This window comes from Leptinotarsa decemlineata, unplaced genomic scaffold (assembly GCF_025532065.1).
Source record: "Leptinotarsa decemlineata unplaced genomic scaffold, Ldec_3_MD MMD2_tig00000199_RagTag_RagTag, whole genome shotgun sequence".
NCBI classification, from domain to species: domain Eukaryota; kingdom Metazoa; phylum Arthropoda; class Insecta; order Coleoptera; family Chrysomelidae; genus Leptinotarsa; species Leptinotarsa decemlineata.
Window position 1 is genome coordinate 5,629,976 of NW_027412544.1, and position 25,788 is coordinate 5,655,763.

At 33.8% G+C, this 25,788-nt stretch overlaps 1 protein-coding gene across 1 annotated transcript; it reads left to right on the forward strand.

Moving 5' to 3' along the window:
• Nucleotides 1–780: 780 nt before the first annotated feature.
• LOC111507922 (phosphoserine aminotransferase) lies at nucleotides 781–25,279 on the forward strand. The gene is made up of 6 exons (XM_023163307.2): nucleotides 781–986; nucleotides 2,800–2,930; nucleotides 15,859–16,136; nucleotides 20,154–20,248; nucleotides 20,308–20,477; nucleotides 24,789–25,279. Exons 1-6 carry the CDS (start codon nucleotides 927–929, stop codon nucleotides 25,156–25,158), a joined length of 1,104 nt encoding a protein of 367 aa, XP_023019075.1. The 5' UTR covers nucleotides 781–926; the 3' UTR covers nucleotides 25,159–25,279.
• The last annotated feature ends 509 nt before the right edge of the window (nucleotides 25,280–25,788 follow it).

A 25,788-nucleotide genomic window follows, 5' to 3' on the forward strand; every position in this document is an offset into this window, starting at 1 on the left:
TCAGTTTTGCTGGCCTAGCTTTCAAATTTTTCATTATATCATCGGTTTGATGGAAACAATCGCTGTATTAGGAATCACACGTTAAAAGGTAAGACCTCGTTAGTCCTTAGCTCGCACAAGTTTCGACTTCTGGAAAAACATATTTCAAACAGATTTAAACAGATTTAGGTGGCCTAGTCTAATGTTTTCATCATATTGTATGTTTAGATGAAATAATCGGTTTAAAAAATGTTTCTTTTCAACTTCTGATTCGCTAAACACGCAAGAAAGCGCTACTACCCATTGTAAGTTCTATTAAAATTATAAATATTGCTAGTTCAGTGCTGAAAAAATCTTTAGGACATTTCCTGCTCTACAAGGATATTTTTCCAGATCTCAGATATCTCGAATAGTTTTTGAGATATTAACAAAAATTCTAACCTGTTTTTACTTAGTTTTTGTTATTTTTGCAATTGTTGCCTACCCTTCTTCAAAAGTTTCATTAAGTTTTCAGATGCTATTCTGAATCTAATGACACCTTTGATCATAACTTTCGGCCTTAAAAGTCAGGTTTTCGATAAAATGGCACATTGTGAACCAGACTATTCATTGCCGAGCTGAAGAAACAATAGCCCGTCTCCTTTTCGCCTTTTTCCAGTAATAAATTTTGCGAAAGATTCCATTCTCTTTTCTACCTTATACCGCAGTTTCATCGCCTCTGCTACACTATGAACCGATTGCGAATCCCCTCCACCATTAAGCCTACTTAATTTCGACTGGCGTTTCATCATAAAACAAAACGCAATCGTTCATTCCGTCTTTATAACCGAGCAGGAAGAAAATCGATCAGTACTCAAAAGTTTTAAGTTACAAAACTAGTCTAGCTGTTAGTCGAACGTGTCTGTGGTTTATATTGTTTGTTTTGAAAGTGTAATTAGTAAAAGAAAATGGGTAGTGCACAGTCGGCTTTGAATTTTGGTGCTGGTCCAGCCAAATTACCCAGAGAGGTGAGGATACTTTCGAAAAATTTATATTGAAAGTGAAAATGGATTTTAGTTCGAAAACTATTGGATGTTTTTTTGTAAAACTCCTACTAATTACAGGAGTGAAAGGCAAATACCTGGCATTCTAAGGAAGTCGTTATTGTTTTGTGAATTAATTTGAATGACAAAAAAAATACACAAATTGATAATTTTTATTGAATTTTAATAAGTACGCATTAAACCGCGACGATATTTTCTATTCATTGTTTTACCGTTTATTTTCACTTCATCTTCCAGTAACTTTCCGTTAGTAAATATTATTTTTTCATCGACCTTATTTTGAGTATCTTAACTCCCATAATCTGAAAAATATAAAAATTGCAATTTAATAAGTTTATACAGATGTAGAAAGGGCAAACTCTTTAGTTCGTCCCAATAAATTACTGCATATTTTTCACTGAGAAAAATGTTATAGTTATCAGTAACTTGTAAGTATTCAATAATTTTGCCTACTTATCTCAACATGAAAGGTGAAACAACCCAAAAAAGTTCGATAAAAACCCTGATTTCCTCCACAAAAAATGACTTTCTTTCAATAACTGATATTGTGTTATTTATTTGAAGTTATTCCTATTGAACTGTTTTATCGAGTAGGAATGAAATTTGTCTTCCACAAACCCTATGTTTCCAAATTTTATTCTTATATCACTCTTCAGTATTCATAATTCTTTAAAAAATTATCAGTGATAACCTCCTGAACTTTTCAAAGTTGTTTCTAATTGATAAAGAACGACATTCCCTCACTTCCACAATATTCTCCTGAATTTAGGTTCCATTGATTATTTTGAGACTCCAAACTAATATAGTTTTAACGTCTGATCATTAAAATTAATAACCGACATTATTATCTGTTAAATAGATATTTTTGAAAAATACGTATCTACCTATGAGAATACTTCATACTTGTCAGATACTTCGTTCTGACTTACCGCCCTTTGTGAGAGATAATCGTCTGTTGATCTCAAAATTTTTCTTCAAAAAATATCCGTTATTAAAATGTCAATACCAATGTGAAATGCTGACCTTTTTTCATATGAATACTCATATTCCTCTCTTACATTGTACATTGAATACACATTTTTCCGCTACATTTTAAATGTGCTATTTGTAATGGAACCTTTGTCGCTCTTTCGCTGTTTATAGTTCTTGTGTCCAACTTTGCTATTTCTAGAATTTCAAAAGTATTCAAAAGTCTAATGTTATTGACTGATCTCAACAATTTTGAACCAAAAGGTTTACATTCAGATTCAAACTGGAATAAAAAACCCTCCCGAAATATTTACTTTCATATGAACACTGAATTATAAATATAATAACAATTCGTTAAAGAATTGAAACACAGGAACGTTACCCAATATAATATACATGAAAGAGTTATTTAAGATATAATTTCTCACATACATGGAACACTTTGGAAATTTCCCACATTTCAATTCAAACAAGATTATCATTATGTTTTTTTTCAAATTAGCGGGAAATCAATAACAAAGAAGTTATTGAGGTACGATTAAAAGTCGAAATTGACCTTCTCAGATAAAAATATGCCACTAGAGTTTACCAATTTCATGATTCTATGTTTTGGGTATTACTTTACATGAATATTTTAGAGTAACTGAATATGCGAAGACTTGTTCCTACATATACTTGGATATTAGATTTTAAGTCTTATCCGAAATGTCCACTAACTACATAAATAAATTATCACTTTATTTTGGTTTTCGAGATAACATAATCAAATATTACATGAAGTGTGTCTGAAAATACATATTATTTGTAGGTTTTAGAAGATGTTCAAAAGGAATTTCTCTCTTACCAAGATAGCGGAATGAGTTTGATAGAGATGAGTCATAGGGGCAAAGAATACTCCAAAATTAACAAAGATGCCCAAGCAATCATTAGAGAATTACTGTAAGTATAAGAAGTGAAATATTTCAATAGTATAATTATGATAGTTGATTGTAAAGTTATATTGAAAAGTTGGTTAAATCAAAAAGGTATCGATCTTTTATGGATGTATAAATTTTTATGTTGTAGATTGATATTTTTAATACATTCATTATTATTTCAGTATTTCACCCCAATATTAGTACCAAATTTGAGATGGATCTATCGTTGAAAAGGGTAAAATTTATCATTGGCAGTATTGCCGAAATAATACAAACTTTTTTATTCCAAATAGATCTCCCTATTACTATTTCAGTAATTATGCCATTATATTTTCAAGATATATATATTCAGTTCGTAGGTGTATTATATTGAAGGAATCAAGTAATTGCTGTTAATAAAATGAATAGTACAATCGAGGAGGCTGTGAAAACAGTTGAATTTCAATATCTTCAGTTGGGGCATCTTTTTTCGATAACTGTGCCTTAAAATACTGTCAGTATTTTGAGGCACAAATTTAGTTAGAGGAGTGCCTAGAAGATGACAGTACGACCAGCTGTCGAAAGTGCTCGCAGATAATTAATAGAATCCTTTTTGTAGAATTTAATATTGAAATACTCAAAATAAAGGAAAATTAGTTGCATCAATCAAAATATATATATATATATATATATATATATATATATATATATATATATATATATATATATATATATATATCTCAAACCGTCAGGTAGGAAAACAGGTAACAAATCCATACAACTTACGCAAGCGAAACCATATAAAAACACCACAAGAAGAACCTAACATCAGTTACACCTCTCGAATCGAAGCAGTAACTCGTCTTGATAATGCCATTAAGAGAGTCATAGTTACGACCGCACCGGGGGGCCTGGGGGGCCGGTTAGGCCCCCCAGACGTACCCTGGCGTTGGATGCGATCGGGCGTGGAGGGGTGGATTTTCGGGAAATCCTTGCGGGTACCGCCCCTCACCCCACACCAACAGGATTTCGCAGGGCTTCCTCCCGCTCACCGAACCCGGAATTGCTTCCTTACATCTACTTAGTGTGGCTAACCAAGAGACAGGACCATCGGCAGCGTTCGACCGAACGTTCGTACAAGTTAACTAAGATCTTCTTTCGCCAGAGAGTGCTCGCGTCGCACACCTGCCCCCGCCAGCCATGCCAAATCAATTGGGAATATGGTCCCGGAAGTGGCCGGCCGGGGTCCTAAGCTCGGATACTAGTAGCTCCGTCCATCCGGGTTCCGACACCTCAAGCGTCTGCCTTGGTGCCCTCCAAGGCTAGACTCGGATACTAGAGCCCGGAAGGACCGCAAGCCCCGACACCTCGAACGCTTGGATCCGTACAGAAGCAGGCGAGGATCACGGAACAGCGTAAGCCGTCCAGTGCCTCATAATGGGGCTGCAATGCACCCATGAATGGATTACCGCAGCCCTGTATCCCTTTACCCGCTAGCGGAGCCGCTGCCCCTAAGAGGCCAACGCCAGTTGGAGATGAGGCTCAGTAGCCTCCAGCCGCGAGCGGGCACTCACCTCCCCCTAGATGGGGGGAGGTGAGATGGCATCCGGGTGTTCATCCGTACCCAACGGATGAACACCCGGAAGAACAACACATCATATTCTACCATCCGTGAAAACCTACATTGTAATATATATATATATATATATATATATATATATATATATATATATATATATATACAGAGTGACCCATTTGAAAGCGGGCCACCTCTCTAAAACTGTTATTTATTATTCGATTCAGAAGTTTTTTTTTTCAATAGATAGAGCGTCAATAGTTCTATTAGAGTGCTGTGAAGTCGAAATATAAATAAAATTTTCAAGGCCTACTTCGAATTTTTTTCAAGGTCAAAAATCCAAAAAACATACTAGCGATTTTTTTATATGAAATTTGACGACGCCACTGGATTTGTGATGCTTTCAAATGGTTGTGACTGAAATTTCAAGATGAAATATGTTTTTTTAACAGAAATATAGCATAAGTAAAATTTTTATCACTTTATCTAAATATTTCGAATTGTCGTCATATTAAATCACAATATTATTAATAATATCGTTTAAAATGCTCTTTCACGTCGTTAGCAGTCGAGCTTGTAAACAGCAGTTATTCAAAATGGTGTCAAATTATGTTTCTTTCAAACAGAACTCCATAAAGTATAGAAGATAGTTATGTCCATCAAAACACTGCAGTTTTTTTGTCATCAGAGAAATGAAATATACATCTTTACATCAAATAGTAATCAATATTCAATAATCAATAATAACCAATACTGATGAAATAAATGAACTACAACAAAAAAATGGATTGAGATGAGAGTGCCCAGACATTAATTTCCGTACTTTGTAACTAATTTCCGATTTAATTCGATACGTTTATTCTACCATTTTCTAATGCTAACTAATCATAAGATTCGATCAAAATTCGATCATTGGTTTGGGGTAACATTTATGCAAGCCTGGTCTTATTCTTTCACGCAGTTCCTCTTTGGTGGTTGTCAGTTATTCCGAATATCTACATATCTTGGTTTCATTCAAACATGTTTGGGATGCCACATTTCGAAAATATTATTTTTATTAGAAGGCTTTGAAAGTTAAGTTGCCGTGGAGATGACAAGTCATTAAAATAAAAGACGAAAAGACGCAAATTTGTCAGTATTAATAGTGAAGTTTATAACTCTTCAAGTACCTACACTAATAAAGAAGTATGGCAGATAATTTGACTTTGCAGGAGAAAATTGAAATAGTAAAACTTCGTGGTAACAACGACAGATCCGAAAGGGAAGTATGTAGAATTTTCAATAACATGCATCCGGAGCGTCGAAATATTAGCAGAGCTACAGTTGGAAGAGTAAACAAAATTTTCAATCAGTATGGAGCTGTTAGTAAACATATCCTGAAGAATATTAATACTGTACAAAGGCAGAGACGAAATAATTCTGAACGAATTCGAAATTATTTTAATAATAATCCGAAAACAAGTGTGAGAATTGCAAGTTTGGACATCAACTTACCGCGTGAAACAATAAGGAGAAATCTTAGGAAATATAATAATATGAAGCCCTTTAAACCAAAGTTTCTTCACACCTTAGAAGAAGGCGATAATGAAAAGAGGATGGAGTATAGTTTATGGGCTCAAGGAGAATATCTAAATAACAGGAATTTTCTGAAAAAAATTTTGTTCAGTGACGAGGCAACATTCACAACCAATGGAACAGTTAATTCTCAAAATTCAAGGTACTGGACGGAAGAAAATCCACATTGGATAATAAATTGCAGAAGACAGTACTCCCAAAAATAAATGTTTGGTGCGGAATATTACATACCAGAATAATTGGCCCCTTTTTTTTTGAAAACAATTTGAATGGTCAAATTTTTTTGAATTTTTTGAAAAACGAGTTTTCCAACGCTATGGATGAACTTCCACTAGCAGAAGAGGCCCATATTCTATTTCAATTAGATGGCTGTTCCATCCACAATAGCAGGATTGTTAGAGATTGGCTGGAAGAAAATTTTCCTAATCGGTGGATAGGGCGAAATAGTTCACTGATTGAGTTTCCCCCCAGATCCCCGGACTTGACTCCACTTGATTTTTTTTTATGGGGCACCGTTAAGGAAAAAGTATACAAAACTCGCCCAACGAGCAAAGAGGAACTGCGTGAAAGAATAAGACAGGCTTGCAGAGATATCACCCCAAATCAATTATTGAATGTTTTGGTTAACATTAGAAAACGATATGATAAATGTATCGAATTGAATGGAGATTTGGTGGAACAGTCCAAAATTTAATGTGTGGGCATTGTCATGTTAATACATTCTTTTGTAGTGGTTCATTTATGGTTTTAATATTGATAATTATATTATGATATAAAGATGTGTATTTCTATTCTTTGACAACAAACTGCAGTGTGCTAATAAAGATAACTATATCGCACATAAAGTTGTTATGTTCTGAAGAAGTATTTCAAACCATATTATTTACAAAATTGTTATTTAATATACAACTATTTGAATTATTTTGACAGTGATTGGTATATTTTACTTATGCCATATTTCTGTTAAAAAACATTATTTTATCTTGAAATTTCAGTCACAACCATTTGAAAGCATCACAAATCCAGTGGCGTCGTCAAATTTCATATAAAAAAATCGCTAGTATGTTTTTTGGATTTTTGACCTTGAAAAAAATTCGAAGTAGGCCTTGAAAATTTTATTTATATTTCGACTTCACAGCACTCTAATAGAACTATTGACGCTCTATCTATTGAAAAAAAAAACTTCTGAATCGGATAATAAATAACAGTTTTAGAGAGGTGGCCCGCTTTCAAATGGGTCACTCTGTATATATATATATATATATATATATGGTGAATTTGCCTGTATATGAATTACATCCGATAATATCCTTCGTGTTGAATTTCTGAATCATACCTACATACGTAGGTCACCAAACCAAAAAGCTAACAAACGTCTTCAAACTCCTGAACATCAACATCACATACAAACCAAACATGAAAATAACACAAAAAATAAACAGCTATAAAAAGAAGAAGGCAAAATCCTAAACGTAGTGTACAGCATACAATGCTCGGACTGCAACAAATTCTATATCGGCCAAACCAATAAAAAACTGATCCAAAGGTACGACGAGCACAAAAAGGCATACATAAACCCAATAGTATATAAATCAAACCTCGCAACGCACGCCATACAAAACAAACATAATTTCCCCCCACCAGAAAACATAAAACTCATAAAACAAGTAAATAAGGGAAACCGTATGGACATCTGGGAAAACTTAAACATCCCTAAATTTTAAAGTCATAATTCACTTATCGAGGAACAAATACAAACCAAAAGATAACAAGACCTAACATTCAATATACTACACAAAACAATACACACTAGAAACAGTAAACCTAGACAAACTCCAACACAAAGGATATTACCTGATGTAACCCAAATACAGGCAAATTCACCTACAGTACCTGGAGTACCTGCACTAAGGCGTTCTGACCGCATAAAAAAACAAACAAGAGGATGAAACGTTCATATATATCCAGTTCCTATCATACCATAGATCAATGAATTGATAATTGAAACGATATATATCCAGTTCCTATCATACCATAGATCAATGAATTGATAATTGAAACGATCACCATCTTTTCATACTATTGAAAGGTTCGAACTTTCGTTTCAGACAAAAAATCTAACGCAAACTGTGCTTCTCAACAATCGTCTCGGACATGATATGTTGGAAAAATAATATTTACTTTTTGATAAGTTCGAAACAAAATACCAAAGAAATCTGCATGTATATATTTAAGCTGGAGAGAACTGACTATTGAAAGAATGAAATACGTGTATTTGAGAAAATTCTGAGAAACATTATTTTTTCTTACTTCAAGGGTATGTGCTTCATAGGCGAGAGACCATAAATCAAACGGATCTGTATCTGTAGAGTAGGGTGAGTGAGTGTAGGCTTACAGCACTTAGGCCACATGTGACCCATTTTACATCCTCCCGAGTAGTTGTCCTCCTAGGTCATCGTCCATCCTGTCCTTTCCAGGAAGGTTGACAGGTCTCTGGGAGACATCTTTATATCGGCAGGTTTAGGCCAAGACTCGCCGAACACACACTCTCTTATTGACGATAGGCATAGGACATGCCTGACAGTTTCATCTTTCTGTTCAAATATCCTGCACAGAGGTGGGTCCATTAGCTCCATATTGTGGAGGTGTTTCCTTAGGTGACAGTGGCCAGTCAGAAATCCTACTGTTAAGCGTAGATTTTTCCTGGTCATCGCCAGATATTTCTTCGGCGCCAGCTTCCCAGGGTCGCCCAAGGTGATCCTGGCAAGATTGCATACTTTGATTCCGTCCTATCTCTTTAGGGACTGAGCATGGGTGTGACGTTTGGCTAGTTCCGCAATTGTCGAAGTCATCAGGCCATAGGTGCCACTAGGTCCTAAAATTCTTAGTCCTGGCGCTTCCTTGGCTGTAATGCGATTGCCTTCACTCCTGTCGTACCCTTTAATCCACCTTAGGATAATGTTATTATCGAATGGATGAAAAATGACTCAATGCACACTTTTCATCGGTAAACCTACTTGTGATCCTATAACGTCATTAGTTTGAGGATGGTCGCTAATGCACGAATTGTTTTTCATTGTACTAGTTGAAAAAGCTTCAATATCCCAGAATCGCAGATCGCCAGAAGTTACCAAAAGGTAACTTCTAGCGGTGGAAGGGTGAAGATGAATTTCTAAAAGCCCCATTCATCTAAAGAAAGTTTTTTGCAACAGACATATCTTCCACCATTATGCTTTGGAAGAAAGAACACAGCATTTCAGTTGCTTTAAATTCCACAAGATAAACGAATCCTAATTTTACAATTTTTACAGTTTTACAGTGTCTCCCCGCTTGGTCTCAAAGAATGATTGATTGCGGCGTTTTTGACCACCAGACAATAAGAAGTGTTCTCGTGTCTCAAAGGGTGAAGAGATTGTTTATCTGTAGCATAAACTCGGGTTTATGTAGGTATAGCATAACAAGACGCCTCATTGTTATTATCCCTTTACAAATAAACATGAACTTACGAAGTTCATAAGATCTAGGTTTTCAACAATGTCGATTACACTGGCTTATTCATTGTCAATCAGGTTGTTCAAACAAAACTAACAAGGTAGTGGTCTCAAATTGCGAAACAGGCCAATTCAAGCTTTCTGATACATCAAGTAGTTCATCCCCGATAACTAAAATCATGCATCTCTTGCAATTACAACATACAGTGTATTTCTTTAATGCCCCTCCCCCTTTATTTTTTGAACGGGTCAACTCAAAAATTGAAATTTGGGATAATGGAATTAATGCATGAATACTTTATTTTGATTTGAAATTGACAGATGAAACTTTCAAGATGGCGACTGGGCGCCATCTTGAAAGTTTACATAATATGAAAGTCTACATAATATGAGGTAATGAGCTTGAGGTCAGTTCAGAAGATGCTCGAAATGGTTGCCTTGAACTTCTTGACATATGAACAGCCTATCCGATATTTCACGCCGAACATTTTCGAACACAGTAACGTCAATATTTCTACGAATATTTATATATCCAATATTGAAGCAGGTTCATTTTCGTACACATTTTGCTTCAAATAGCCCCAATAAAAACAATTCCAAAGATGTCAAATCTGGCGAGCCGGCTGACCATTCTGTAGGACCTCGACGGCCAATCCAACGACCGGGAAAAGTAGTATCCAAATGGTTTCTCACTTGTCTGGAGTAATGTAGTGGTGCTCCATATTGTTGGAATACAATATCCATATCGAATTCATTAGGATTCGCTTTGACGATTTCAGTGATGAGAGGGTCAACAGTAGCTTCCAGCATATTCAAATACAGTTTTCCTGTTAAATTTTTATCAATAAATAGAGGTCTTACAATATGGTTTCCCAATATTCCTGCCGAAACGTGAATTTTTTCAGGATATTGAGTATCTGTTTCCCGGAAAACGTGAGGGTTGGTGTCACTCCAATAACGGCAACTTTGCCTGTGAACATTGCCGTTTAAATACATTCGTCACTAAAACAAATATTGTGGAGGTAGGTAGGATGCAATGCAATGGTTTTTGTCATTATTTCGCAGAATTCTGTTCTTCGATCAGGGTCATCTTCAGTTAATTAGTGTACCATTTCAATTTTATATGGATGATACCTATTCTTTTTCAAAAGTCTCCACACAGTAGAAGGAGAGACCTCACAAACATTCGCGAAGGAATAAGTAGACTGTTTAGGATTTACTACCATCTCACCAATTATTTGCACTTGCTGTTCTTCCGGAATGGACGGATGACCTGGGGGCTTTTTGTTATGTACACTACTGGTAGTCGTGAATTTGGATACAAGTTCCCTCAAATATTTTCTACAGATAGGACGATTCGGAAAAGGTTCATTGAAAATCTTTTCGGTCTCGTGAAAGTTACGCGTCGCACTGTAAATAAAAATCGCTTCAATTTTTTCTTCCAATGGACAAGAATTGACCATTTTAGAGATTGTTGACGTCGTACCTTTCTACTAGTAAAATCGAAAACTAAATGAGAATATTGTAACTGAACAATGATGTTCATTGTCGTACTGACATTTTTGACGTTTATATAAACAAAAAATAACCTAACAAACCTTATCGGGTTGTTGGAATTGCCATATGGCAGATAAAAAGGATTTCTAGAAATATCGATATTAATGTGTTTGTCTTAAGGAAATTAGTAAATGTTCCGCCATTTTGTAGTAGGTGAAGATATTAACTTCATATTCTAGGGTTGTGAAGTATTCGTCAGGAGCTTCAAAATGATATGTCACAATACCCCCCTTGAGGTTTCATCTGTCATCCTGTCAATTTCACTTCAAAATAAAGTGTTCATGCAACAATTTCATCATCCCAAATTTCAATTTTTTTAGTTGACCCGTTCAAAAAATAAAAGGAGAGGGGACATTAAAGAAATGCACTGTATGCACGTAGTTTTCTATGACTTTCGATAGTTTCAAAAAAGAATCATCTGTATAATGAATTTAATTCCGAATGTTTTGAAATCGGTAGGTAACTAAAAAGAGTCTGAACTTTTTTAAAAAAAAAATACAACTCAGTATTTTATAGCTTTGACAGTTTCCAGATTTCATATTTTATGAAATATATGAATATCATGATTTGTATTCCAAATGTGAGAGAAACGGCGACCTCTATGAAAAAAATCATGAACATATTGAGAACTAAATATTGAAAGAATAATAATATCGCGAGTTTTTTTTTTACTTCAATGGAATGTATGATATGTTCTGAAAAAAACAGATTTGCAATCTAAGAAAACAAATTTTAAATGAATGGATATTCAATTACAATAAAACCAAAAATAACCGAATCGAAATATTCGGATGAGTTAGTTGGAGTATGGGAGTGTGATATTCAATAAAAATTGAGGGCATATATGTGTAGAAAAATAAAAAAGTAATAAAGATAAATGAAGCAAATAATAAAAAAAAGGTTTCAAATCAAGTTACTTCTCGACGTTTTTATTGTTAGTGTCCACAATCGTCTTCGAGTGATAATCCTGAATCCGACACTGGACTTATCACGAAATATTCTTCATGATGGTACAGTAAAAAATCAGCCGGTGGCCGGTTCAAATTTCATTAGCAGATTGGCCTGTCAACTGCATAACAGTCCTAGCTTATAATATCAGTTGACTAGAGCCTTATGCCATTGAAAATTGTAGATAATGAGTCGTTGGAATTTGGAATCAGGGTTTCGATATCTTCTTAGCTTTCATATTGTTGAATTGGACACCTATCTTAGAGCACGTGTGAAGCCCGCATTACAAAAATAAATGTAAAAGAAAATAGTAGTTTCGATTGTCCAGACACAGTAGATATACTTTTATACAGTAGTCCCACTTAGCGTTGGTCCCTTTGATGTTGGTGTCCAGGAGTTTGTTTTTGCAATGCTGACGTATTTGACACTGATGACATTTCTCCCCACTACAATCTCAACCAAAGCGTCTAAACACTGCTCAACATAACAACTATTCATATAAACTGCTCCAAAAAATACAATCGATGAAAACCATGTTGGGAACCTGAGAAAATTGTACAAATGATAATTTTGCATTTGTGTAATATTCAAGTAAAACAGATCATTTGGACAATGATGAACTATGTTTCAAGTAGATTTTAAAAATTCATGGGATCGGTAGATGTTCATATTCGGATGTGACCAAAATATATTTTCATTTCAACAAAAAAAAAGACAAGATAAAGAATGAATTTTGTTATTCGTGAACCATGGTACGAATCTATGCGAAATTTCTTTGTAGTGATTTTTGGGGCTAAATATAGTAATAGTATATTAATTTATTGATTTGAGAATTAAAGATGACGGACGAGTTTGCAGATTCGATTATATTAAGGGCCAATTATTGAAAATATTCCTAATCGAATTCATCACTCAAGATTTGAGAATCTCTAGAGCCTATTTTTTTTAATTATGTAGTACTATTTAGGACTTGAAGAAGTAAAAAAGTAATTGTGTAGTGTTCAACAAACAAATTTTTCAGTAGATTGGGTGAAACCCATGAAATTCGACAACTATGGAAGGGTTGCGTGCCCGTCTCGTCGTTTGCGCAGACCTGCGCCTGGGTCTGCGTGTAGAAAATTCAAACCAAAAATCACCCGAACTGGGATTACTGTATATAGTATAATGTGGTCCAGAGGTGAACTTTTATATACTTAAAGCCAGTGCCGGGTTAAGCCAGCGCGTGGCCTGTAGCAATTCTGTCAAGAAGCCCTTGGTTTGCTATATGTTCTAAAGTTAAGGGTATTAAATAAAACAAAACTGATACAAAGAAACTTTTCTGGATTTGATTTGGGCAAATTCAGAGATGACACATTCAATATCGACTTCTTTAAGCAAAACCTTGCTCAAAATTGATAGGCATAGTACTGTCACTAACTCTCAATAATCTCGAAACATGATCGATATGATAATCGATTCAAAAAAGGTCCTATATATTCCTTTATTCACTCATGAAATCAATGTATATTTTATAATAAATCAAGCAACCACAGATCATGACTGAGTTAAAAAAATAAACAGTTCGCCTTTTTCTCGAAATAAATTAGATATTATATAAAGCCATACTTTTTTGAGCGCAAATGTTTTAGGATGTTTTCGGACCATGAAACTGAACAACCTTCGCCATGAAACATAGGTCACAAAATTTTGGTCTTCCCATAGGAAATTGATCAGCTGATCAACAACTTTGTATGGGAAACCGAAAATTCGTTTTAATTTTTCAACATAAGTTCACTGTGAAAAGTTGTTCACTTTCATGGCCCGAACACGCCTTAAAATATTTGTGCTTAAAAAAATATTACCTTATATAGTAATCGATTATAATCAAACCGAAAAGTAGTGAAACGCAATTTTCAAAAGGGATCTGCTCAATAGTATTACGAAAAATAAAAAAAAATATATTTATCAGGAGTTGTAGTAATCCAACACCATAAACATTAAAACATTAACGTTAAAAGTGAAGTCACTTATTTTACCATGAACGTTAATTGATAGACTCGAAAACTTGTCAAATCTATTAGTTAATTAATTTCCTATCTAATAAGTATATTTTATACCATATAAATATAAATGATTAATGTCAGATGAGATTTAACGTGACAAAATCTTTTCGATTTTCAGGTGGGAGTGTAGCATAGTCTAGCAAAATATTTTTACACTCCTATCTGAATTGATATTTTTTTACGGTCAGACAGGTGTTGGACCGCGGGGCCCTTTCTGTCGCGGGGCTCCTAGCATTTGCTACTCTTGCTACGTGGCTAATCCGGCACTGCTTACAGCTTTACGAGTATTTGGGGTGGTCCGATTTGCGTTCAAGTATGTTACAATTAAATAAAACAGTAAACGGATTAAGTTACGTTTCGTTCAATTTCAGAGAACATCTAATTGCGATTATGTTCCATTTCACGAAATAATATCACTGAAATTTTCATAATTATTAGTATATGTGATGAACTGTTTGGAACCTTTGGTGTAGTAATGAATATTACAACACCAAACCATCAATAGTTCAATTTGATTAGTTTAATCTTCCTCTTGAAGATGATCACTTGGTGATTGAAACACCTGTCGAGGTGTTAAAAATAACGATTTGGTGTTGAGATAAAACTCCAGTCAAATTAATAAATATTCGTGATAATCTAAACTTCTGTAATTGATATCTTATGATAGTTGTACACCTGAGCTTCGTCATCCCATACTACAATATTGATTGTATGTATCATTATGTACCCATAGTTTTTTTTCAAAGATTCTTGAAAATTGTTTTCTTTGCAACTCTAATGAATCACAAAATGAAATTTTTTGAGTTTGATGGCAACTGTTAAATAAAAATAAATCATTATTATAATGTAACTAGGTTCGTGATTCACAAAAAAAATTGTGAAGAAACAAAAAAAATCGGGTAACCGAAATTGGTATAAAACTACAAAATGAATCAAGTTATTATCAACAAATTCAATTCTTACACTACCGTTACTTTCAGTTGATCCTCCAGACGCATTCCCTCTTTGGGTATTTTTATAATAAACAAACACAACATCGAATAGTTGTTGCTTTGGTCTATGTAAATAGAACTTAGTTCTTAGTTCCTGAACAGTGAGCCAGACCCACTGGGTTTTCTACCTTTGTTCAGATTTTTTTGTTTGTTAAAGAACCGGAATACAAGAGTCCGCGTTTGACCGTGTTGACTGTTCTAGCATTGATTTCAAATAGTAAATGTCAATAATTCTTCGCAGAGTTACTGTGACGTTGAATTTTCCGCTGTAAATACTCTGTAACTCACAGAATGCCATTTTTGTTTGAAATGGAAAATATTGCAGGATATTTCTTACACTAATTCCATATCTAATTTCAAACTGATATTTTGAAGAAAACAAATTGTTTGAGATGAATGAAGTTAAAAACTGCGAAACCAATTTCAAAAAATCTTCATTTATCAGCAAGTAACATGGGACATATTTCTTCTTTTTGTTTTCATTGAAGAAAATTTCAATAATTAACCTAATCCAAGGAATCCAAAATGTGCTTATGAAAGTAATTTTTTTGGCGTTCGCATCGGAAACAGTCGCTAGTTGGACGTAAATGTATTTTGCCATTCTACGTTTAAATTGCATTCATGACCACTTTTAATAAATGGAAAACAAATTCAATGAATGTGACCTCTAGTTTGATCAAATGAAAACAATGGAAGTCGTTGATGAATAATGAATTAGTACCAATAAGTTATTAGATGGGTTCATAATCTCGAAGACGCAAATTGAAAAAAAATAATGATTCAATTACAGAAATGTTCCCGACAATTACAAAATTCTATTCATGCAAGGTGGAGGTTGTGGAGCCTTTGCAGCGGTTGCGATGAATCTCATCAATAGAACTGGATCCGCAGATTATGCAGTAACAGGCACTTGGTCGGGTAAAGCCGCCAAAGAGGCTGCCAAATATGGAGAAGTGAATCTAGTATTTCCCAAAGCCGACAAACCAGGCAGTATTCCAGATCAGAGCACATGGAAAATGAATCCAAATGCTTCTTACGTTTATTATTGTGATAACGAAACTGTTGATGGTAAGTAGCGTTCATAGTATCTTTTTGATATTTCGTTCAAAATACTACATCAAAAAATATTTTGTTCTCCAATTGGCATTAAACGGCAATTTCAGTGACATTTATCGATCATAGAAGTGACATTTTTAATGCCTTAGCATTCAATGCCTATGCTTAAAAGAATAATTTTTTATTCTTTTTTTGACAAAAATACTCTAATGCATCAATTACATAACAAAGTAACTGTAAGTATATGATTTTGAAAATATAATTGGAGGCAGATACTTATGAAAATAACAGACAGAAATCAAAATAAGTTTGAATTCTACAACAACAAAGATAGCGGTAAATGCCTGCCGGATAACAATTACTTTCCTGGCGAATACCACACTTGACATGGAATTATATCCTACAGACATTTATGCAAGATACCTCATAGAGATATCAGATGTTTCCCATTCATCCAGCAGCAGTACTACGCTGAAATCAATCAAATAAATCACCTACAGACCGATTTAGAGGTATCACCTCGAGAAACATCTGCAAGACTAACATATGTGAGGTATCTTGCATAAATGTCTGTCGGATATAATGTCCAGACACAGAACATTACACATAACAAAACGAACATAACACAGAACATAACAAAAATGTAAATAGGATTCTATAATGTTTGTTTGAAGGTGGTTGACAATGTTTCGTGGTGTATTTCATCAGTTCGGACTTCCATTGTCTAATACAAAAAACTAAAATTACAAGGAAATAACATACAAGCTACAAACAGAAAATAAAAAATTGAAATATAAATAAAAGCTGAAAATTAAAAAATGTTATTAACAAAAATAAAAAACAAAAATTAAAAGATTCCAAACCAAGTTACGTCACGACGTTTCGATTGTTAGTATCCACAATCGTCTTCGGTTGAGATACGTAGACGACACCTTCATAATATGGAACCATGGGAATGCAGAACTAGACATTTTCCTGAAGCACATCAACAACGTAAGTCCTTCCATCACGTTCACAATGGAGAAGGAAGTCCACAACGAATTGTCTTTCTTAGACGTATTGGTGAAGAGGACCGACACTAAATGGGAAACATCTGTATATCGAAAACCCACTCACACAGGACAGTATCTGAACCAGAAAGCCAACCACCATCAATCGACTAAGAGAGGAATCATCAAGACTCTACTAGGCCGTGCTTTCGAGCTCTGTAATACAAAGGAGTGGTGGTAGAACAGGCTTTAGCTAGAAGACAGCAAGAGCTCCACAAGGAAGAGAAACCGCCACAACTAGAACTTGTACTTACCTACATCAGAGGATTATCGGAAAGGATTGGGTCCAAGTATAACATCAGGACCTGCTTCAGATCTGGGAACACTATCCGTAGAGTCTCACAAAAAACAGGCCACCAAACGCGGACTGCGATTCAAAGAATTGCATTTACCGGATACCCTGCGAGTGCGAAGAATCAATACATCGGTGAAACTAAGAGGCCATTGAAGGCATTGCTGAGCACAAGAAACACACACAGCAAGGAGAAACCAGCAAATCCGGAATAGCAGAGCATATTTGGACTCATCAACATAATATCAAGTGGGCTCAAGCTGAAATCATCCACAAAGAGGAACACTGGTTTTGGAGAAAATTCAAGGAAGCCGCGTATATGTTGTCCAACAATGCATTTAGTCAAGCTAGCGTAGAGATACGTAACATATGGAAACCTCTTATCAAGCGAAAAACGACCAATTCCCGCCAAAAGGTCATCTCCCGCGAAAACCATTGAAGCATAAAGAGAAAAGAGGGGATAGGTGAAAGGTGAAAGCACCAGAATGACCTATAAATAGTCAGATCTCGGAGGAATGAGTCCGGTTATCACCCGAAGACGATTGTGGATACTAACAATGGAAACGTCGTGACGTAACTTGGTTTGGAATCTTTCAATTTTTATTTTTCATTTTTGTTGATAATATTTTTTGATTTTCAGCTTTTATTAATATTTCAATTTTTAATTTTCTGGTTGTAGCTTGTATGTTATTTCCTTGTAATTTCAGTTTTTTGTTTTAATAAAATTGTTATTTTCGATTAATCTTTTATTTTTTTCAGGGATTTCAAATCAATTTATATTATATTAGACAATGGAAGTCCGAACTGATGAAATACAGGATTCTATAATGTTAATGACTGTTGTGGATATTTATATTAATGAGCGACATTACTGCACTGCTTCGATAATTCGTTTTGCTCTTTGTAATCATAGCATGATTATTTTTACGGCAGAGAAACATATTGACTGTCTTGGTAGTCGCGGTAGTGAAGCTGTTATTTTTCTACCTATTTTCTAACTATTTTCGTTAACCAGCTGCCGCCTCCTTACGAACGATAACCCTCCAGAAACAAGGGTGGATTTATGGGGGGGCGGGGACAATCGGGGTATCTACTTCACCCGACATCAACATTCAAAATTGAAATGAAAGGTAGAACTGAAAGTTAAAAACAAGCACAGTTCCCAAACACCAGAACCAAGTTGGTGAATATCACTTCACTAACAAAACAAAGTCGCTTTCTGCTGTCTGTTCCTATGTATGCTCAGATCTTTAAAACTACGCAACGGATTTTGATGCGGGTTTTTCAAATAGATGAAGTGATTCAAGAGGAATGCATAATATTGTAGAGAAACACCGAAATTCATAAATCACCCCCTCCCCCTCTTAAATTTAAATGTAAATCCGCCCTTGCTCAGAAGTCGAAACTCGTACGAGCTAAGGATAACGAAGTGGTCTAACCTTTTAACATGCGAATCGTAATACTGGTTGGACGATTCGCAGTGAAAATCGATCGTCCAGCAGTTGGGATTGAACCGTGGTTAACGTAACGGCTAGCGTTCCTCCCAAAATAATAATGAAAATAATAAATTTAAGTTATTCAGCCAGTCTTCATTCGAAAAAAATAGTATGGTTATTATTTGTTAATAAGCATGGCATTCGGTTTTTCAAGGCAATCCACTTTCGAGTTTAAATAATATTATATATGCGATACAATATGAACGGAATGCTGGGTGTTACTAGATTTCTTCAGTATACGAGAATAAGATAATTGATACGAAGGCAATGTCATGTTTCCATCATATAACTAGCTCCTCTCGTATATTCAAGTTCAGAAAATCCAACCAGACCAGAAGTCTCCGGTGGAGGTTATATTCTAATCAACAAGTTCAAAAACATGAAAAATAGAGATAAAGGTCCTAAAAATATGAGCGATAGCTCATTCGATTCGGAATCACCTCTAGAAAAATGTTTTTAAAGGATTTTAGTGCAGGTAAAAAATTGCAATTGTTATTAACAAAATAAGATTTTGAAAAAATGGTATTTAGTTTTTCGTTAATAACTCAAAAAATATTAATATTTAACCAAACAACAACCAAAAAATAAAAATTGAAATATTAATAAAAAATTGTTATTAAGAAAAAATAAAAATAAAAAATTAAAAGATTTCAAACCTAGTTATTTCGATTTTCGATTGTTAGTATCCACAATCGAAACGTCGTGACATAACTTGGTTTGAAATCTTTCAATTTTTTATTTTTCATTTTTCATTTTTTGTTAATAATAATTTTTAATTTTCACCTTTTATTTATATTTCAATGTTTGTTTTTTGGTTGTGATTTGGTTCTATGTTATTTCTTTGTAATTTCAGTTTTTTTGTTCAAGTAAAATTGTTATTTTCGGTTAACCTTTTTAATATTTTTTCAGGAATTTCAAATCAATTTATATTATATTAGACAATGGAAGTCCGAACTGATGAAATATTATCTTTCTCTACATCAAGACCTTAAAGATATCACAGAAACTTTCCGTGAAAAATCTCCATAAAACATATTTTATGTGTTGGTTAGCTTTGGAAAATTAATTTCTAGAATATTTTCTCTGATAGCTACAAAAGTTATTTCAATGTTGGAAGTAGACTGAAGGACATTGCGAAAATAGTTTTCCAATTTAATTAGTTCGGCATTGTTAATTTGAAATATTTTTGCAGGCGTTGAATACTCTTTCATTCCTGAAACCAATGGTATACCTCTAGTAACCGACATGTCTTCAAGTATAATGACGAAAAAACTGGACATATCGAAGGTAATACTTTCATAAATACTGAAATTTCAGAAAGGTAATCAATTTTCATTACTTTTCAGTTTGGTTGTATTTTCGGTGGAGCTCAGAAAAATATAGGACCATCTGGGGTGGTAGTAGTCATAATCAGAGAAGATCTCTTAGGAAACCCTATGAAGTGTTGCCCATCAGTATTCGATTTCACACATATCTCCAAAGAAAATTCGGTGCACAATACACCAGCAACTTTCTCGTAAGTATTGTCATGCCTAACAATTAAATTAATTTATCTATTTATGAATCCCGAGGAACTTTTCTGTTTATTGAGTACATATACAAAGGTCAAGAACAATATTTTTTTAGAGAAAATATGGAAAAGCGAGAAAAGTGGTGGGATTATTTTCTTGAAATTCCAAAATTAGTTATCATAGAAGCTGTCCTTTCAAAAACGGCAGAAATGTAACATCACAAGTCGAGAAAGCTGGAAAATAGATTTCTCGATGACACCACGTAAAATAGAAGTCTTACGTGCTATGTACTTTCATATTGCTCGATTCATTAATAGGTAAACCATACAGTCGGTAATTAGTCTGTCAGTTTCAGTAATGAATATCAATAAGTGAATAGTATAAACAATTGAGTTTTATTTGCACACGGTTGATAATATCGATAGAAAATGGCATAAAGATATTAATAAGAAAGTGTGAATGGTCAGTAACAAAAAATCTGTTACTGGTATAGTTCAAGTAAATGATATAGTGCAACTTACCTTCCAACAGCTCCCCTTTAATAATATAGTTAGGAAACTAACTAATTTCGTTATTCAAAAATCATTTCTGATTATACAGGGCTATTCAAATTCGTTTCTGTACATGGGGATCTCGTAAACGATAAGAGATACGAGTGTCGGTTGAATTGTGGCAAAGTTGCGTATTTTAGAGACCTATTCAATGACGTAAAGAAATCGAATATAGCTCTTTTGGTTCTGGAGATATACAGGAAAAACCAAAAAATCCCAAATTATTTTTTTGCCTATATCTTCTTTATTCGCAGACATATTGAAAATCTGTCCACATTTTGCTATTGGCACTTGATGTGGGCTCTCAGAATATATCCATGAATCTTTTATACAGGGTGTCATCTGACTTGAGCCACTCCGATCTTTGAATTTTTAAATACGGACCTGTATTTTTTGTTGTAGTTTTTGGATCGCAGACGTTCACTTCATACTGAGAAATTAAATTAAATTTTATATATTCCGGGATTTTTCGGTAATATTCGATTATAATCGTGTGAATTATTCCCTTTTAAATTACGGCCCTGAGTTGAATAAAAACACAATAGCAACTTTGACGTATCCCTATGTACCGTAGAGTTTTTCGAGAGTTTTTTTTCATTTTCAGGTACCTATTCATATTTTTTCCATTGCTCTGAGCGTTTTCTACAATAAGAAAACCTTTTATGATTATCTGAAACATATCTACAACAAAAATATATTATGTTTTGATGAACAGAAAAAAAAATGGTAGCAATAATAACATCCGAAACGAACACTATAATTATAATGAAAATTGAAATGAAGTAAGTAATTTATATACACAAAAAAACAATTGTGCAATAAATGTTCGAATTGGAGTCCTTCCATTTCGAGACAAATAATGGGACAATAAGATGGTCTGCAAGATCACCAGATCTTACTATTTTGGACTATTTTCTATGGGAGACTTTCTATGTGAAAGACTCGAAATTGAGGATTTTGAATGATTTCGCAACAATGCAGCAAATAAGTGTATTGAGGGCAATAAATAATATGAAAAACCGAGTTTAAAAATGTATCGAAATGGAAGGACTCCAATTCGAACATTTATTGCGCCAATAATTTTTTTGGGTACCTATATAAATTACTTCATTTCAGTTTTCATTACAATTGTAGTGTTCGTTTCGGATGTTATTATCATTTCTTTTTCTGCTTATTGAAACACATATAATATATTTTTGATGTGGATATGTTTCAAATAATATTAAAAGGTTTTCTTATTCGAAGTTCATTGTAGAAAACGCTCAGAGCAATGGAAAAAATATTAATAGGTACCTAAAAATGAAAAAAAAACTCTCGAAAAACATAGGGAGACGTGAAAGTTGCTATTATGTTTTTATTCAACTCAGTCAAGCAATTTCCAGGACCGTAATTTAAAAGGGAATAGTTCACCCAATTATAATCAAATATTACCAAAACATCTTGAAATATAAAATAAAATTCAATTTCTCAGTATGAAGTGAACGTCTACTATCCAAAAACTACAACAAAAAATGCAGGTCCGTATTTTAAAATTCAAAGATGGGATGGCCCAAGTCAGATGACACCCTGTATTAAAAGATTCATGGAAATATTCTGGTAGCCGTTATCAAGTGTCTATAGCAAAATGTTGACAGATTTTCAATATGTCTGCGAATAAAGAAGATATAGGCAAAAAAATAATTTGGGATTTTTTGGTTTTTCCTGTATATCTCCAGAACCAAGAAAGCTATATTCGATTTTTTCAACATCCTTGAATAGGAATACGCAACTTTGCCACAATTTAACCGATACTCTATCTCTTATCATTTACGGGATCCCCATGTAGAGAAAGGAATTTGAATAGCCCTGTATAAAAATCACAATAATGATATAATATATATATATATATATATATATATATATATATATAATATATCGATCGCTTCAAAAACACTTTACTAACTTTCTTCGAAAGCTACTGATAATATAATTCTTCTTCCATATTCTCTGTTTCACTATCACTGTCGTCATTTAAATCAATAATGAATTTATTTCCACCATTAATATGGAAGTGTCCAATCTCCATTTAGTCTTTTTCCACTAAAATTACTCTTTTAACCCTTTTCTGCCAGTCTTCTTCCATAATATTAACTACTTATTTTTTAATTAGCTCTATTACATTCTTATCATATTTTGGAAAATTATTTTTACGCCTGATGACTTCCCCAAATCAACTCGATGGGATTGAAAACACAAAAATAGGGGGGAAGTCTCAGTATGGTATGTCCATACTTTTCAGTAATACTATCAAGGGCATACACTTTTTCAAATGTTTTTGTCTGAAAACTTCAAGTAACTGGTTTTTGGTGTAGTAATCTTCAAAATAAAAATGGAAATCCATTAAAAAACTTTGTATTTCATCTTTCCCCGAATGTTTGTTCGGTACTTTGATGAGCTGTCACGAATGGAGAAGCGTTGTCAAGAACTATTACACTATTCACATCCAAATTTGGGATCAATGTGTTTTCAAACCATTTCTCAAAAATATTAGCTTCCATATTCTTATGATAGTCAACATTGCAGTCCTCAAGTTTGTTTCCACATAATTTCAAAGAATTCGGAACCCATCATTTACTTCCTCCGCAATGGACAATGATTATTCGCGATCATTTGTTTGCAGGCATGTTAGGCGTACACATTCTCGAATCATCAGTCCACCTTTTCGTTCTTGTCTATATTTAGTTATTTGTTACAAGTATTTGTTACACAATTACAATATTCTTCTGCTTTCCATAACTTGACGTTTGTTTATTATATTAAATCAAATCCTAGTTTCCTTATTCAATTCTGAAGAGTTTTGTTTTACAACAAATATGTACAAATGTGTGGTATTTCTTAAAACAAATGTTCAAAATGGCCTCCATTCCCCTAAATACACATTCGGCATCGTTTAAAAATTAAACGAACTTTTGGAAGAAGGCTTCTGACGAAATCAATTTCACTTTCAATGATTCGATGTCTCAGTTGTTATTCGCCAATTATTTCAACAGAATACACGTCATCTTTCATAAAACCCCAGAGGCAAAAATCAATAGGGTTAAGATCTAGACTTCTAGACTTCTGAAAAGGTATTCCCTAACGTCACTATTGAAATGTGCTGGAGCGCCATCTTCTAAATGCTACAAATTTTGACTCATTCCTGAATTTACCTCTGCCAAGTATGGTCACTGAAAAAATATCAAAAAAATCTTTGATTTTCATAAAGAAACTGCTATAACAAATGATCAACATTAGCTGCAACTTTCGCCTTTGAATCATTTCAAACATTAATTGATCTTTTACCCAATAAACAATTGAATTGTAATTTGTTTTCGTTTTTCTGTCGGAAAAATTTCAATTTTGAGTTTGAAGAAAAAGTAAACGATTATAAACAATAAAAAATATAAGGATTTTTTTTTCATGTTATTAACGAAAAATTCGAAGCCTTCCTTTTTATCATCCTAATTTGTTAATATCAATTTGTGTGTGTTGTACTATCATTGAAACGCATTTTTCTAAACGTTAGAATTTCAATTTGTGGACTAGACTATTAGTATTTAATGAAAAATCTAATTATTTCTAAATGAGCAGAAAATTCAGATACTTGCAAAAGTTTTGAATTGGAAAGGTTTTATTTTTGTTGAAAACCAAAACATTCTTGAACCAGTTTATTATGTATTCGCCCCTCTCTATGTACAATAAACATTTACAGATATGTATGAGTTTTAACACAAATATTTTTTGCAGGGTATACGTGATGGAAAAAGTCTTGCAATGGATTAAAAGAAACGGAGGATTAGATGAAATGGAAAAGCAATCCAAACAGAAGAGCGATCTTCTATATAACACAATGGTAGAATCAAACTCATTCTACACGTGCCCCATTGACGAAAATGCACGCAGCAGAATGAACGTTCCATTCCGAATTGCTGGCGGAGATGATAAACTGGAAGAGTTATTCCTAGTAGAAGCAGAGAAATTGAGGATGTATCAGCTGAAAGGCCATAGATCAGTAGGCGGAATAAGGGCAAGTCTCTATAACGCAGTTTCTCTAGAAGATGTCCAGTTACTAGTGAAATTTATGAAAGAATTTCAGAAAAGCCATGGTTCAAACTAAACGTAATTTCATCTTCCAAAAAAACTTAGCTAATTTATTCTTATTTTTTTATCTGTTGTGAACTGTTTGCAATCAGTGATTTTAGTACATGACTGCTCGAGATTAAAATATTTATAGAGAATTGTTCTTATCATTTTTCATTCCAGAGAAAAATACTCTTTTCTGTTTTCCTACATTACGTACTCCTTTTTCTTGAAAATTTTTGCAATATAATGCAGATTGTCTATTTATCGTAAATATTGAACTGTGCATAATAAAAAGTAATAGCCGAAGTTTTCAGCAGGGCTTTTTTATCACTGATGCAACTGCTGAGGTTGTATATTATTAGTGGACGTGTTAGGAATCACACGTTAAAAGGTAAGACCACGTTAGTCCTTAGCTCTCACAAGTTTCTCAACTTCTGAGAGCTGTCGTTCGTATGAAGGCCGCAGCTGATTAACGGAAAAACAGATTTTTTTTAAACAGATAAAGGCTTTCCATACCCTCAGTCCTACCACCTATACAAAATTACAACGAAAAATATCAAAATGAATACATAATACCAATATATTATAACTAATATTTTATATTTTACTTGTATATAAGTTAGGGATATTCAAATCATTTTTAAACTTTTACTCTTTCCTAACG